This window comes from Maniola jurtina, chromosome 1, assembly GCF_905333055.1.
Source record: "Maniola jurtina chromosome 1, ilManJurt1.1, whole genome shotgun sequence".
NCBI lineage: Eukaryota > Metazoa > Arthropoda > Insecta > Lepidoptera > Nymphalidae > Maniola > Maniola jurtina.
Genome location: NC_060029.1, coordinates 15733526 through 15747186, shown reverse-complemented (window position 1 = coordinate 15747186; position 13661 = coordinate 15733526). Strand labels below are relative to the sequence as shown.

The 13661-nt window shown below is 35.4% G+C and overlaps 1 protein-coding gene across 2 annotated transcripts in view; it reads left to right on the top strand.

Annotated features, from left to right (window-relative positions):
• LOC123864705 (dual specificity tyrosine-phosphorylation-regulated kinase 2) overlaps positions 1–13402 on the top strand; it is a 39328-nt gene extending 25926 nt beyond the window's left edge. The window contains exons 7-9 of one of the 2 annotated variants that reach the window (XM_045905330.1): positions 729–872; positions 1354–1483; positions 13097–13402. In XM_045905330.1, coding sequence (XP_045761286.1) covers positions 729–872; positions 1354–1483; positions 13097–13286 — 464 coding nt within the window. In that variant the 3' untranslated portion in view covers positions 13287–13402. The remainder of the gene's footprint in view (positions 1–728; positions 873–1353; positions 1484–13096) is intronic. The other variant, XM_045905335.1, reaches the window with a different exon arrangement.
• Positions 13403–13661: the final 259 nt, after the last annotated feature.

Here is a 13661-nt window from a genome sequence, read left to right as displayed (position 1 = left end):
TGATAGTGGTTTGAATCGCTTGGACAATATCGTAATTTTTAAAGCATTTGAGCAGTAGCGGGTGTTATGTAACCGACAAGTTTGTAGAAAGCCGAGAGAAAGGCGCCAAAGACCACGTGCGATCCGCAAACTCCGACATACCGAAAAGCCTGCCTCATTTACGCAATAGAAGACGGATTCACGTATTTTGAATATATTAGTTTCAACTGTTATGACATATTATGTGCCATATATTACGTAATGCAGCATCTGCACCTCGATTATTGAACTGGGGTATGAAATATAGGAAACGATTAACGCTTTTGTTTGATTGACGCTAACTAGTTACAAATAGCAAGCAAATAGCAAATTGCAGAATAATAATATCGTCGTCAAATAATAGATATTATGATAAATATAGCAGAGCCTTATTATTTGGCTACCACAGTAAAAAGTAGACAATAGTAACAGCAGTCAACTAAATCAACTTATTCTCTCTGGATACAAAATATAGAAAAAATTAGACACCCCAAATCTTAACAAATCATAAGTAGAGCTTTGACCCAATAGCTACTTTGGTAGATACTTTTAATATACTTATTCATTTCATCCACCCTCGAGTAACACTTTTTACTGTCAACCCCGATTTTAATTAACTTGATAATATCGTAAATTATTATGTTATCTCCACCATTATCTATTAGTCAACCATCAGTATAAATTTTATGATTTCTGTGTTTCCTTGCCAGGATGTATCCTCGCGGAACTCCACACGGGGTACCCTCTGTTCCCGGGAGAGAACGAGGCTGAACAACTCGCTTGCATCATGGAGCTACTGGGACCACCACCCCCTGACCTGCTGCTACACGCGACGAGGAAAAGGCTGTTCTTTGGTAAGATGATTAAGAAGTTTTATGGTATTCGGTTCAGTGTGCATCCTTATGGAACTCCAAACCCCTTTGTTTCCGAGAGAGAGCCCCCAAGAACCCGCTATTTTTTCGTAAGTTACACAAGAAATTTTATGAAATGTACATAGTTTGGTTATACTTATCTTGTATTATGAATAAGCGTTTGATAAAGTCAATTCGATAATAGATACGTTTTATGGCTTTGTTTAAAATTAACTGAAGACTACCTTACTAATTGTTTTTTGGCTAGATTTGAATCAAAAATTTCCCCCCTTGTTTTGAGCCTTGAATACCTCATATCATAGTTCTAAGAGCATACCATAGATAGGAGCTGGACGCTGGTTCTACATTTCTGTAGAACCAGCGTTGTAGAACCAGAAATGATGAAATTAGTATATTCCGATAATTTTGTTAGTGCGTGTAAGCTTTGGCTTTTAACAAAGATCAATTATTTTTATTGGTACAGACTCCAAGGGATCACCACGGTCGGTGACGAACTCCAAAGGTCGGAAGCGGAGACCTAGTTCACGGACGCTTTCGACGGCCGTCCGAAGCGATGACCCAGCCTTCCTGCATTTCTTACATCGATGCTTAGAGTAAGCGTTTTTGACTATTTTTAGGGTTCCGTACCTCAAAACGAAAAACGGAACCCTTGTAGGATACATTCTCAAACAGATTTTTATTTATTTTTATGTATGATAGTTTTTGATTTATCGTGCAAAATGTCGGAAAAATTACCCGAGTATGGAACCCTCAGTGCGCGAGTCTGACTTGCACTTGGCCGGTTTTTATTTAACTCTCGGATTCTAAGCGTTACGCATTAGTAATCAAATGATATCAGCAGCTTTTTTATTTTATTTATATTTATTACCTATTGTTGGCATCCTAGAATTTTATCCTGATTTAATGACTTGAAATCTACAATATTATTTAGGGTAAAAAGTTTTATTGCCCTCTTAGGTACCTACCTTAAAATTCTTAAATCACGAAGCGCGTAGATGTTATAAAGATAATAGGTATGTAGCATTGATTATAGTATGTAGTTGATTTTATTGCCACATCATTTTTCTAGCTCAATGAGCATTGTTCAGGCTCTTATCGATCAATATTAATTGCGTAGTCTTAAACCTCTATGATATAATTATATTGATCTTCCAAATTTATGTAATGTCTACATGTATGGTCAACTCAATACATATTACGAAATAAGTTATCATTAAAAGCATCTTCAAACACCATTGTCTTATGAGGGTCTTACGCCATTTTACTGAACTTTTGACACTGTTATCTTACTACATCTACTAAACCAACAAAAGAAAAGTAGGTGATGAACTGTTATAATAACAGCACTCATAATTTTTATGACACAGTTACAAAACTCATGTTTATACCTACTATAATTTTATTTAAAGAAAAAAAAATTTGCTGTGGGGTGATCCAAGGAGGCACACTGGTCCAACAGTCATAAAAGTGTTTATTGATGGCTTATTATTTAGTGAAATAGGACAAACAAAAACGCCCTTTGGCTACTTTGCGTTTATACCGATAGAATTAGTAAGAAAATAAATTAATACTTAGATCTATTTGCTGTAGTGTATATATCTAACTTATTCCTCACGAAGTAACCTTTTAGCCTCATAATAAACAACGGAGAAACACAATTTACTATTCGTATAAAAAGATCGCAATTATTCGCCGAATAAAAAACGAACGTGTGAACTAATAAAGTAAAATCTGTGCAATAATACACTCATTATTCAAATGAGCGCGTAATGTAGATAGTACTCCACGATAATATTTACATATCATGACTATGGTTGCGTATGCAAAAAATACATAATGACGAAGTATCAAAAAACAAGTTTCAGAGCCCATGTCATGTTGTTTAAAGCTACTTAGCATTTTAACCCCCGACCCAAAAAGAGGGGTGTTATAAGTTTGACGAGTGTATCTGTGTATCTGTCTGTGGCATCGTAGCTCCTAAGCTAATGAACCGATTTTAATTTAGTTTTTTTTTTTGTTTGAAAGGTGGCTTGATCGAGAGTGTCCTTAGCTATAATTCAAGAAAATCTGACACCCGCGACTTCATCCGTGTGGATTTAGGTTTTAAAAAACCTGGGCTGCGAAGTTACTAGCTAGAAGCTATGCTGGTTACTCTGCTTCTCCTACATGAGAAAGACAATGAAATACAATTTTTCGTCGAAGGAGTATGATGAAAATTATATTTCTCTGCAAATAGTCATGTCCCATCCCATTCAGTAATCGTTGAAGGCTCTGTACTCGAAATTGTAGATGTAGACTGTTATGCAATAAAATATGTGATAAATATTTTTGAATTAGGTACAAATTCAATCAATCAATTCTATTTTCATCAATTACGGATGACAAAGGCAGACAATTCCGCCTAATAAACAAGAATTTCTTGTAACAGCAAAACTACTGCAAATTAATGTTTCTTTTATGTAAGCAATAGAGTAAACTTTCACACAAGTTCACACTTTTTTGTTTAAGTCAGGGGACGGAAGGTGTTAAATAGGGTTGTAAGACTTCCGATAATTTATTAATTACCTAGCAATCGAAAACGTGAATAGCTTAGTCGAGTCACAAATTATATGTAAATATGTAAAAAGAAGGTGATACAATACTTACAATATGTACTTACGCTTCTAAAGTGAAGACAGAAGATTTAAAACTAGGTACCGCATTTGACTCTTTATAGATACTTACCTATCTCTTCTAGTCTCGTGCGTTTTGTATCTTCTTTCTTACTTATTAGTGAGAACGGATTCTATACACCATTTAATATGAATGTAACGCAGCTGTGTATTAAATCATTGAAGATAATGTCTCCGTGTTTACCTAATTTTAAAAAGAAAAAAAATTAAAAATGCATAATTTTCTTACGTAACATAGGAATTATAGTCAAAGTATTTTGTGTTAATAAAAATCCACATACCTACATACAATTAAGAAGACTTTTATTATGCTTATCATGTTGGGAAATCGGAATAGGATCTGACTCAGAAGATTTATTCGGATTTTCTAAACGAGTTTGTCGACTTTACAGCATAGTTACATCACTAAGAGATTGAGGAGATGAATGAGTGATAACCGGTTGGATTGTACGATAATAAAAGTAAAAGTGAATTCTCACGATACTAAAGATAAAGATATTTTTAAAGAACATACGTCATTCTCATTTCTTTCATAGTTGGTACCTACTTGGTATTAGAAATGACAAGGTGTTTAACGAACGCTCTTTTCAATATTCCATCTTGGCAATACAGAAACGAGAAAGACGCTTCGAACTATCTTCAAACTGCATGTTAAATTTAAACAACAGCTGCAGCCTTAAGTTCCACGAGGGAATAAAAGGACTCCATTATCAGAATTTGATGGCTTGCGAGCATCGATGCTTGCAACGATTTAATAATAGATTTTGGAAGTGGTTGCGAACATGCCTACAATTCACGAGAAACACTCTTGTTGAAGACTTTTGACATACATTTTACCTAGAAACAGAATCGTGCGAATCATTCACAATATGCAGCATTAGAAGCGAATGCAAACAAGTGAAAACAGTATGAATATGCAGAAGAGGTTAAACAATCTTGACCCCCTCATTATAAGCTATATCATTACTATAATAGATGACAATAACACTTGCGGGGTGAACTATCAATTTTCTCATGCGCTTTACAAATTGGTTTGAATTTGCATGTAGAGTCGCCACTTTTTGTTCAAGCATCCTATTTAGAAAATAAACATTCTTCTAAAAATTGGGGCGATAAAAACATTCATTCACTCAAACGTAGTTTGGTTCTCATGTGAATATTAGGGTTTTAGAAACTTTATTCTCATAAAAAATATTGACAAATCGAACTTTATTTAAGTTTGTAGACGTTTACTTTTCCCAGATTTCCTTAATATTTCTTTACACGATTTTAAAGAATTAAAAAGGTTAATAATTTTGGACTCCGCGTATCATTGACTTTATGGGGAATAGATTACATACCTACCTATATACATACATGAACCCTGAAACATTATACTTCTTTTTTGGACAGTCATGTAAAAATTTGGATAAATTCGTATGATCATTGGTCTGAAATTGGTCAGCAATGCGCGGAACTTCAATACTTTTATACATGGCATAATATTGTATATCAAATCTTTGAAAAGAGCAACCACCGAGTTTCTTGCTGGTTCTTCTCGGTAGGAAAGGCATTTCGAACCAGAAAGTAGATGCTTTGCTATTTGGACGATTCAAAAGTACTTGTAAAAGTCTAATTATGGTCTAATTGAATAAAAATATTTTGAATTTGAATTTGAGGTTTGAAGTAAGAAGACTATGAAATGACAAACAAATACTCTTCGTCAAGTTGCATTGCCAGAGAGTTTTGAACCAGTGAACAAGTTTTTACCTATCCTATGTCAATGACCTAAAGGTTTCGTCAGTGCAAATAGCACCGCGATTTGTAATTCTAACTCCAGATTAATATTAATGTTAAACCTTTCTATAGTAGCGAGATGAAATCCTCGAGACTTGTGAAATGGCCACTCCGCAGCATGCCATAGACTACGGTTTCACAAATTCTCATACCTCGCTTGACCTTTGGTCGCGAGAGCGGTGAAAGTATTAGGGATAGGGAGTTCGTGATCCGCGTGGAATTACACTTTATCTTAGGTGGAGATCTATAGACCGCACTTTGACTTTGCTTAGACTTAAATTTCCGTCAAAACGAGACAGATTTATGCCAGCGGTATAACGCTCCCTCTTTTTAACAGTGTCTCAAGTCTGCGCAAAGTCAAAGTGTGCCCTATAGATCTGAACCTTAGTCTTGACTAAGTAGTTATCATTGACAATGTTCGAGATGGCTTCCTGATTGTGTCTTCTAGATGACAAATTTCTTTTATCTTTAGCTACTAATATTTCACTTCTTGAAGTCTTGGCTTACAACTATTTTGTTACTCAATGAATTTCCGCTCAGGATTTACTTTCCGAACAAGTAGTTATACCGTTATAGGCACTAGATTAATTATCATTTGACAGACGATTAGTTTATCTTTGAGGTTGGGTGGCCAGAATTTACTCATACGCAGGATAAAACTCGATTAGATATGCGTATGAATCTCTGAGATCTCAATTAAGTACCTGACCGGGTGCAGTGCCTGCTTTGCGTAATTGTTTATTACATTATTAATCTAATTTTGTTTTTTAAATTTTAACCAATAAATAGAAAAGGCTATAATGTCTCTCTGTGAAGGTACCTTCCGCGAAAGCAGGGCGTATTATGACATATTAGCTGATGCCCGCGACTTCATCCACGTCGATTTAGATTTACGAAATCCCGTGGGAAATCTTTGATTTTCCGGGAGGTAAAGTAGCTTATGTGCTAATCTAGGATATTATCTATCTCCATTCCAAATTTCAGCCAATTCCGTCTAGTAGTTTTTGCTTGAAGAAGTAACAAACATATATACCTACACACAGACTTTCGCCTTTATATCATTAGTGTTTTAAAAAAATAATTTCATACAAACCTCTTCGTATAAAGTTATTAATGACTAGCCGATGCCCGCGACTTCGCCCGCGTGGATTTAGGTTTTCCGAAATCCCGTGGGAACTCTTTGATTTTCCGGGATAAAAGTAGCCTATGTGCTAATCCAGGATATTATCTATCTCCATTCCAAATTTCAGCCAAATCCATCTAGTAGTTTTTGCGTGAAGGAGTAACAAACATACACACACACACATACACACAAACTTTCGCCCTTATAATATTAGTGTGATGAAGAAAACAGACGAGATTCTTACGTACCCTAGAACAGGTTAAATGGACTGTGTGACCTAATTAGATACAATTTATGACTATTAGCATGAGTTGTACGTATGTTAAGTATTTTTTCCCACCATTTTTCACCGAGTGATGAACGATGCGTGTACGCAGTGAAAGGCTACTGTGACGCAATGACGTGACACCGCGTAGTAGAACAACCTCTACTTAGCCTTAGTACAAGATTTCCACAACTCGAATACGAATACGTATACCTACTCGATAACGTTGTAAACTAATGTAATATAATATATCGCATGGTCAAGCATCAAAATCATTATTGTAGATCAATGATCAAAGTACAATAACTTACGTCAAAGTAACTTAGACCTAAATGCCCTTGTTTATCGGTTCGAGTTTATCCATACATCATCCGCCAGCACCCCAAATGGAAACATTTTTTTGATATCGCTAACAAAGGACGGAAAATTAATTTTAAATCAAAGACTTAGTGAGCTACTCTACAAAAAATACGAGACTACTAACACCTAAAGTCACGAGGTTTGACGGTTTTAAATTAAATTAAGTTTGTCTGTCCTTTTCTTATTACAATGGCCAGAAAAAGAAGATACGCTGAAGTTGCAATCAAAATCAGTACCTACAGGTCCGTGTGGCGATGTTGATGCTTGATATTCTATCAACGCAACGGTGTCGAGATAGGTACACAAAGTCATACTAAGTCAGAAGTATTTTCTATGATAAATGTATGAAATAATAAATATAATGTCATAATATTATGAGATAACTACTGACTATAACTACCTACTTAATTTATTTTTTGCTTCTCTATGATATAGAGTAATGTAATGCAAGATCTTTAAGTTTTGGTTCTCTAGTATATTCGCAATATACAATAATTGTATAACTTGGATGATTTAAACACTTCAGCCAAGTTGTACAATGACTAAGTAGGTTACGAAAAGTAAAACAATTAGGTACTGCAAATAAAAATTTGCGTACCTATTATTATTAAAGAGAATTAAAAATTTAACTGGAGTTCTCACAATAGAATTTTTTAATTCTCAGCCCTCTGATATCATAGTTTGATGAAATGTTTCATCATAATCAAGAGGGATTATGATTTCGCAAGTGTTGTTGTTTCAATTACAAACAGACAAAAACACCATAAAAATACAGATTGTATCTGCCACAAGGTCACAGTTAAGCAACCGAATGTAAAAGCGAAGACTTTTTAATTAGATTTGATGGTTCTACCTACTTGCTTAGTTTTAAATAATTTAACACTCCAATGGCGGCTTTAAATCAGACTATGGTATAACTTCACTACAGGATTCGGCATATGATTTGAGTTCGGGCTACGATAATTCGGCATTCGGCAAATCAATTAGCCACACTATTCGGGATACGGCAAATATTTTGTGTTTGGCGAATTTTAAAATGAGTTTGACAAACCAGTCGGTCAGCAGATGTGACATTCTGTGACAGCGAACAGTCTTCCCTGTGGCGTGTTAACAGGGCTCTCTCCGTCATTTACTCCATACAATCGTAGTCCCAATTTCATTTGAATATTAAGCAACCAAAGTCCATGAAATTTTACAGACATGTTCTAGAAACTAATATCTGTGCCTGTGGTGTTTTAGATTTTCCTAAAAATATGTAGTTTTAAAATTACAGAGGTTCAGAGATTTGTATGTGAAATTTTTAAGACCGCGAAACCGAATATTTTAACGGAAATCTGGAAAACCACAGGCATAGATATTAGTTCCCGGAACCTTTCTACAAAATTCCATTGAGTAGGATTGGCTAGTATTCAAATGAGAGACGAACTACATTTGTATGGAGCGAGTGACGGAGAGACCCCTCTTTTCCTCGCACAGCTGACTCGTGCAAAGCTCAATCTTCATGGCACATTTTACCCGCTTCACTACATCACGTCTTATAGCTTTGGTGTGGTGAAAATAGACCATCGATGTATATGGATTAGCCTTTCCCATACAATTCCGTCCGCAAAAATACGCTTGAATCTTACGTCATCGTCATTGACAAAGTCAAGAGACTTTTGCAATTTCTCTTGACTTTTTGAGCGCGTTTTTTATCTTCGAAGGGCCCATCCATATACATCGATGAAATAGACACAATCGTTTCATAGCTTATTATCATTAGCGTAGAGTGGCAATAGATCACTAAATTAAAGAAATAAACATAACTTAGATCGTTAGAGTTCAGACGCTACATGCTTTCTCCGCACGCTGCACACCCGCAGCGCGCGCATCACTCAGTCCTTACCCTTACCGAAATCCAATCGTTGATGTAATCTGAAATTAGTTTATGTAATGAAGTCGAGCGAGGCCGGGCCTTCGAAACACAGTTCACGCTTGTCGCTTCCTAGAATGGGTTATAATATGGGTTAATGCAGCATGCCAATCTATTGTGATAGAGCAACATAAAAGGTACCGAATGATTGATGATTTTGATGAAATCCGTTAAGTGATTTGTTTTTTTTTTTTAATTTTCTACACTCTACAGTAATACCATTTTTATAAGTCGCATCGGCAAAGTTCGTTCGCGCTGAAAAGCGCAACCTAACGCTGACAAAAACCAAATGTATACCAATGAAATATAGACCTTATTGCTTGATGTTAAGATTTTAAACACAAGAACAACAAAGTCTTGTGCTATCTCTCTCATAATTCGCGTGTACATAACATGGCGCGTAAGAAACGACCAATAGCGGACGGACGCGCGTTATGATTGGCTCAGATATTTTCACGCAATTGAAAAATAAGATTTCTGCGCAGGCACATCGGCGTAACTTATAAAATTGTAAGTACGTATGATAAATGAAACACTAGATGTAATAAACCAGCTTCTATAACCACCCCGTATGTTTATATGTATACAATTTATTAAATCCACTAAATAATAAAAATTTGCGGTGGCAACCCCGATAATATTTTTAGGTGCACCCCCCTAAACTATTACGTTTACCTAAGACCTTGAAAATAGGTTAAATCATTATTTTCGTGAGAACATCGCTACTGAGAAAAGGTCTCCTTTCAAAGGGTTTAAACATTAGATAATTATTACAATTAATTAATTCTGCTTTCATGTCGCGTAGCTGTCTTGTAATTATGAGGGCAAGCATTTACATTTACATAGAAAAGGAAAAGTTAATGTTCATGTCGCGAAAGTAAGTTTGTTAACGATTCGGTAGGTACCTATTTCTTGCATGTTTTTTTAAGGTCCATTACCTAACAAGCGATAAAAGTTACGTTACGGTTACAGTTAAACTTTGACCATCAATAAAACCAAAATGGATCTGTTTAAATCAGGGTTTGTTAACTTTGCACCATTTTACCTTTAACTTTAATTATGGAGGTCTGAACTCTGAATATAGATTGGTCAAACCCTCTTTGCTTTTACTGGTGATCGAAGTTTACTAACGGTAACCGTGAAATAATTTTAACTGCCTGAAATATTCAAGATTATAGATAGATAGATAGATAGATAGAAAGACTTTATTGCACTCAAAAACACATGTAAAGGTATACAACACAGAAAGAAGAAAAACAGAAAAAACAATTGTGTGCAAAGGCGGCCTTATTGCTTAGAGAAATCTCTACCAAGCAACCTTTGCTGAAAGGAGAAGCTAGTGTTGGATAGTAGGTACCAGGTCGCAAAGAATTTCGTAATGACTTATATGTATATACGAGTATGTACGTATATTAATTAATATGTTAATAAACATAATAGGTATTACTATATACTAGGTATTATAATAGGTATTACTATATACTAGGTATTATTATATTATTATATACTAGGTAGGTATTTTTTCAAATCAATTTTATTAAGATCGGATTAGCAATAACCTACCCGTGAAATGGTAACTAGCAGACAGCAAAAGTTTTATATTGTATATGTCATTTATTGTGGGTGGTAAAGTGTTTAAAAGAAAGAATTTAGTACATAGTCCAAGCATCTGTGCTATTTCACGTAACGCACGAGCCGACAGCTTAGAAAAATGTTAATAGCTTAAAATCCGTATAAGAACTAATCTAATGACAATAAAATTGTCCTGGTACCCATTAAATAAATAATTAACAAATAATGTCTTTCATAATATATCACAATAATTCCATACAAGTTAAAGGTACCTAGCAGTCGAATATAAATCATTACTATGGAATAATACAAATATTTGCTCTAAATAACTTACCAATTGCATAGAACTACAAGACTTATAGTTAATATGTAGTTTATGTACCTAGATACTTTAACTTAGGTAGTAAATAAGCGTACAATAGTATGTACTCTTAGAAATAGCTACTTAGAAAGATTTTTATTTTACTTTGAGTCGTCAATTGAGTCCCACCACCTGGTTCTGTTTTGGTTTTATCAAAGCTTGATTTTGATTAAGTATTACTCATATCGTTAAAAAGCTCGGGGGCACGGCTTTGAGGGTAGGGTAGTATCAACTAGTTTGGCCAAAGGCTTTCACCAGACCATCCTGCTCAATGCTCATTCGCTAACTCCATCTCACACTCTCAGTAGACTCACAGTGTCTAACACTGAATGATAGCTAATTGACAGTTAAATCCCTTGAATGTTTTCTATAAAAATAAAAATAAAAACAAAATTAAAATATATTTTTTGTTTCTACACGTGTAATGTATGTCGAGCGAGCATCATAAAAGAAACTAGAAGTCCAAGTGTGTGTAAAAATTAAGATGAGTGATAATGTCAAATGATCCCGCAGATCTGAGCCACATTAGAAATTATGAATTCCCAAATTGAACTAACTAGAATCGAACCCAGGACCTCTACTAGTTATCCACATAGCGCTCACTACTGCTTCCCAGAAGTGGTCTCCATGCAAACAAACCCACGTGCAGCCACAATGTTTCAGCGTGAAGTTTATTTGAAGTTAGGATTTGCCACTGACACGGCTGTTTAGTTATAAATGTGCATTAAATGAGCTTAGCTTCAGAATCTAGATTAGACCGGGGAAACAGCACCACCTTGATCTAGATGTGAACTGGTAGCGGTCGCCGAACTTCCAATCACTTTTGTACCAATGAGCTTTGAGGTTTTAGACATGGCCTGTATTTTTGGGGAAGATTTAACTCTTTTAGCTAGGTATCTGCTATGACAATTAGTCATCATCTATTTGAATGGTTGTAGGTAGGTACAGTCCAGCATTATTCAAGGGCAGGTTGAAATTCTTATTTCAGAGTTCAAGCCCTTAAGTTAGACTTTCGTTAATTCTACAGACTAAGATTTTTAAACAATGCAAAATAATGACTTTCTGATTAGGAATTCTATTCCCGTTTGCAGGCTCCGAAGTCTTCGGAGCCCCTACTCTATTGCTCAAAACTAAATCATAATAAATCATTGTTAAAATACTAGCTCATTTTATCTTATACCGAAATGGAACCAGTATTCTTTCGACACCATTTAATGATAGGGTGCGCAAAGGCGAATTTTATAGATTTTTCTAAAACTCAAAAAAAAAAACTGTAGGTAGAAATACATTGAAATAAAAGTTAATTTTAATCGGAGCTTACAATCTACAAAGCTCTATGTCACCGCCAAAGCTGAATACTGTACATGGCAATGTATAATATGTTACCACACTTTGTAGACGATATGGACGCAAAAACACAAGTAGGTTGATAATAATTATCGAGATATCATTTTACAATATTGTACTTAACTGTTTTATTAATAATCGCTTGAAAAAGAACCTTCGCGATTAAGTAACAACTGCATTCTAATATTGCACAATTAAAATTCCTGATTTGCATTAATATGAACTTCCTTTAAACTGGAAACTATTCTGAATTCTAATTTGAACATACTAATTGGTATTATTTCATTCCTTATCTATTTAGATATGACCCAATTGCTGTACAATGTTGTTTGAAATAAGTGTATCTGATAAAGTTAACAAAGATTTAAATATTTTCTAAATTACTTATTGATTTTTATTTTATTTTCTAAGATGAAAGTGTACCTACTTTCATACTAGATACCTATCATAAAACGAAATATTATTTTGTGTGACATATTCAACTTATTGACCAAATATTATTTTTAATACTAATATAACCAGCTAAAGAAACAGTAGTTAGGTAGTGATACACTTATATTCTCTCTTTAGAAAAGAATTGTATTTGATTTATTATCAACTTAAAGATTCCTAGGTAACACATACCTACCTAATTATTCTAATGTACCGACTTTACTTCCAAGTTCCCTCACCTGTCACTAAGTACTTATCAAGTTTAATCACTTGCCTTTGACGGCTTATTAAGATAAAAATACCTGAAGCACTTGGTTCAATCTTCAGAAGGAGTCTTTTCAAAGGTAATGAAAAAATTAGTCAATTAACTGCTAATTTCTTTCCAGATGGGACCCAAAACGACGCATCACACCTACAGAGGCAACCCGCCACGAGTTCGTAATAGGGTGTGCACTGGGATCAACGCCATCTGGAGTCCTTGCGCTACCACGTCTGCCCCCACCACGGCCGGCGAGAACTGCCCTACTGCACTCCCAATCAGCTGGAGACGTCGCCGCGATGCTGGGCCGAGCGTGACCTAAGGATAGCTGAGTTAGGATCAGTTTCAGTGGCCTTCCGTCTTCGTTTTAGTTCTGGTCACTCGTAGTTCTTCCACGACTTTAAGGCTCTCCGAAATAATTGCAAAATCCTGGCGGGAATATTCTGGATTGTTGTATTTACTATAAAACTTGGATACAACCAGATAAACCCAATCTTTCCCACTGGATGAAACTCTTGGATTATCGGAATTATCATAGTTGTACTGTTTATTAACATAATTTCTGGAATAAATCTGTTCAATTAGAGGTTCCCCGGGTTGCCCCATTTACCTCCTCTAAGACCAGCGAGAACTGCCCTACTCCACTCCCAATCAGCTGGAGACGTCGCCGCGATGCTGGGCCGAGCGTGACC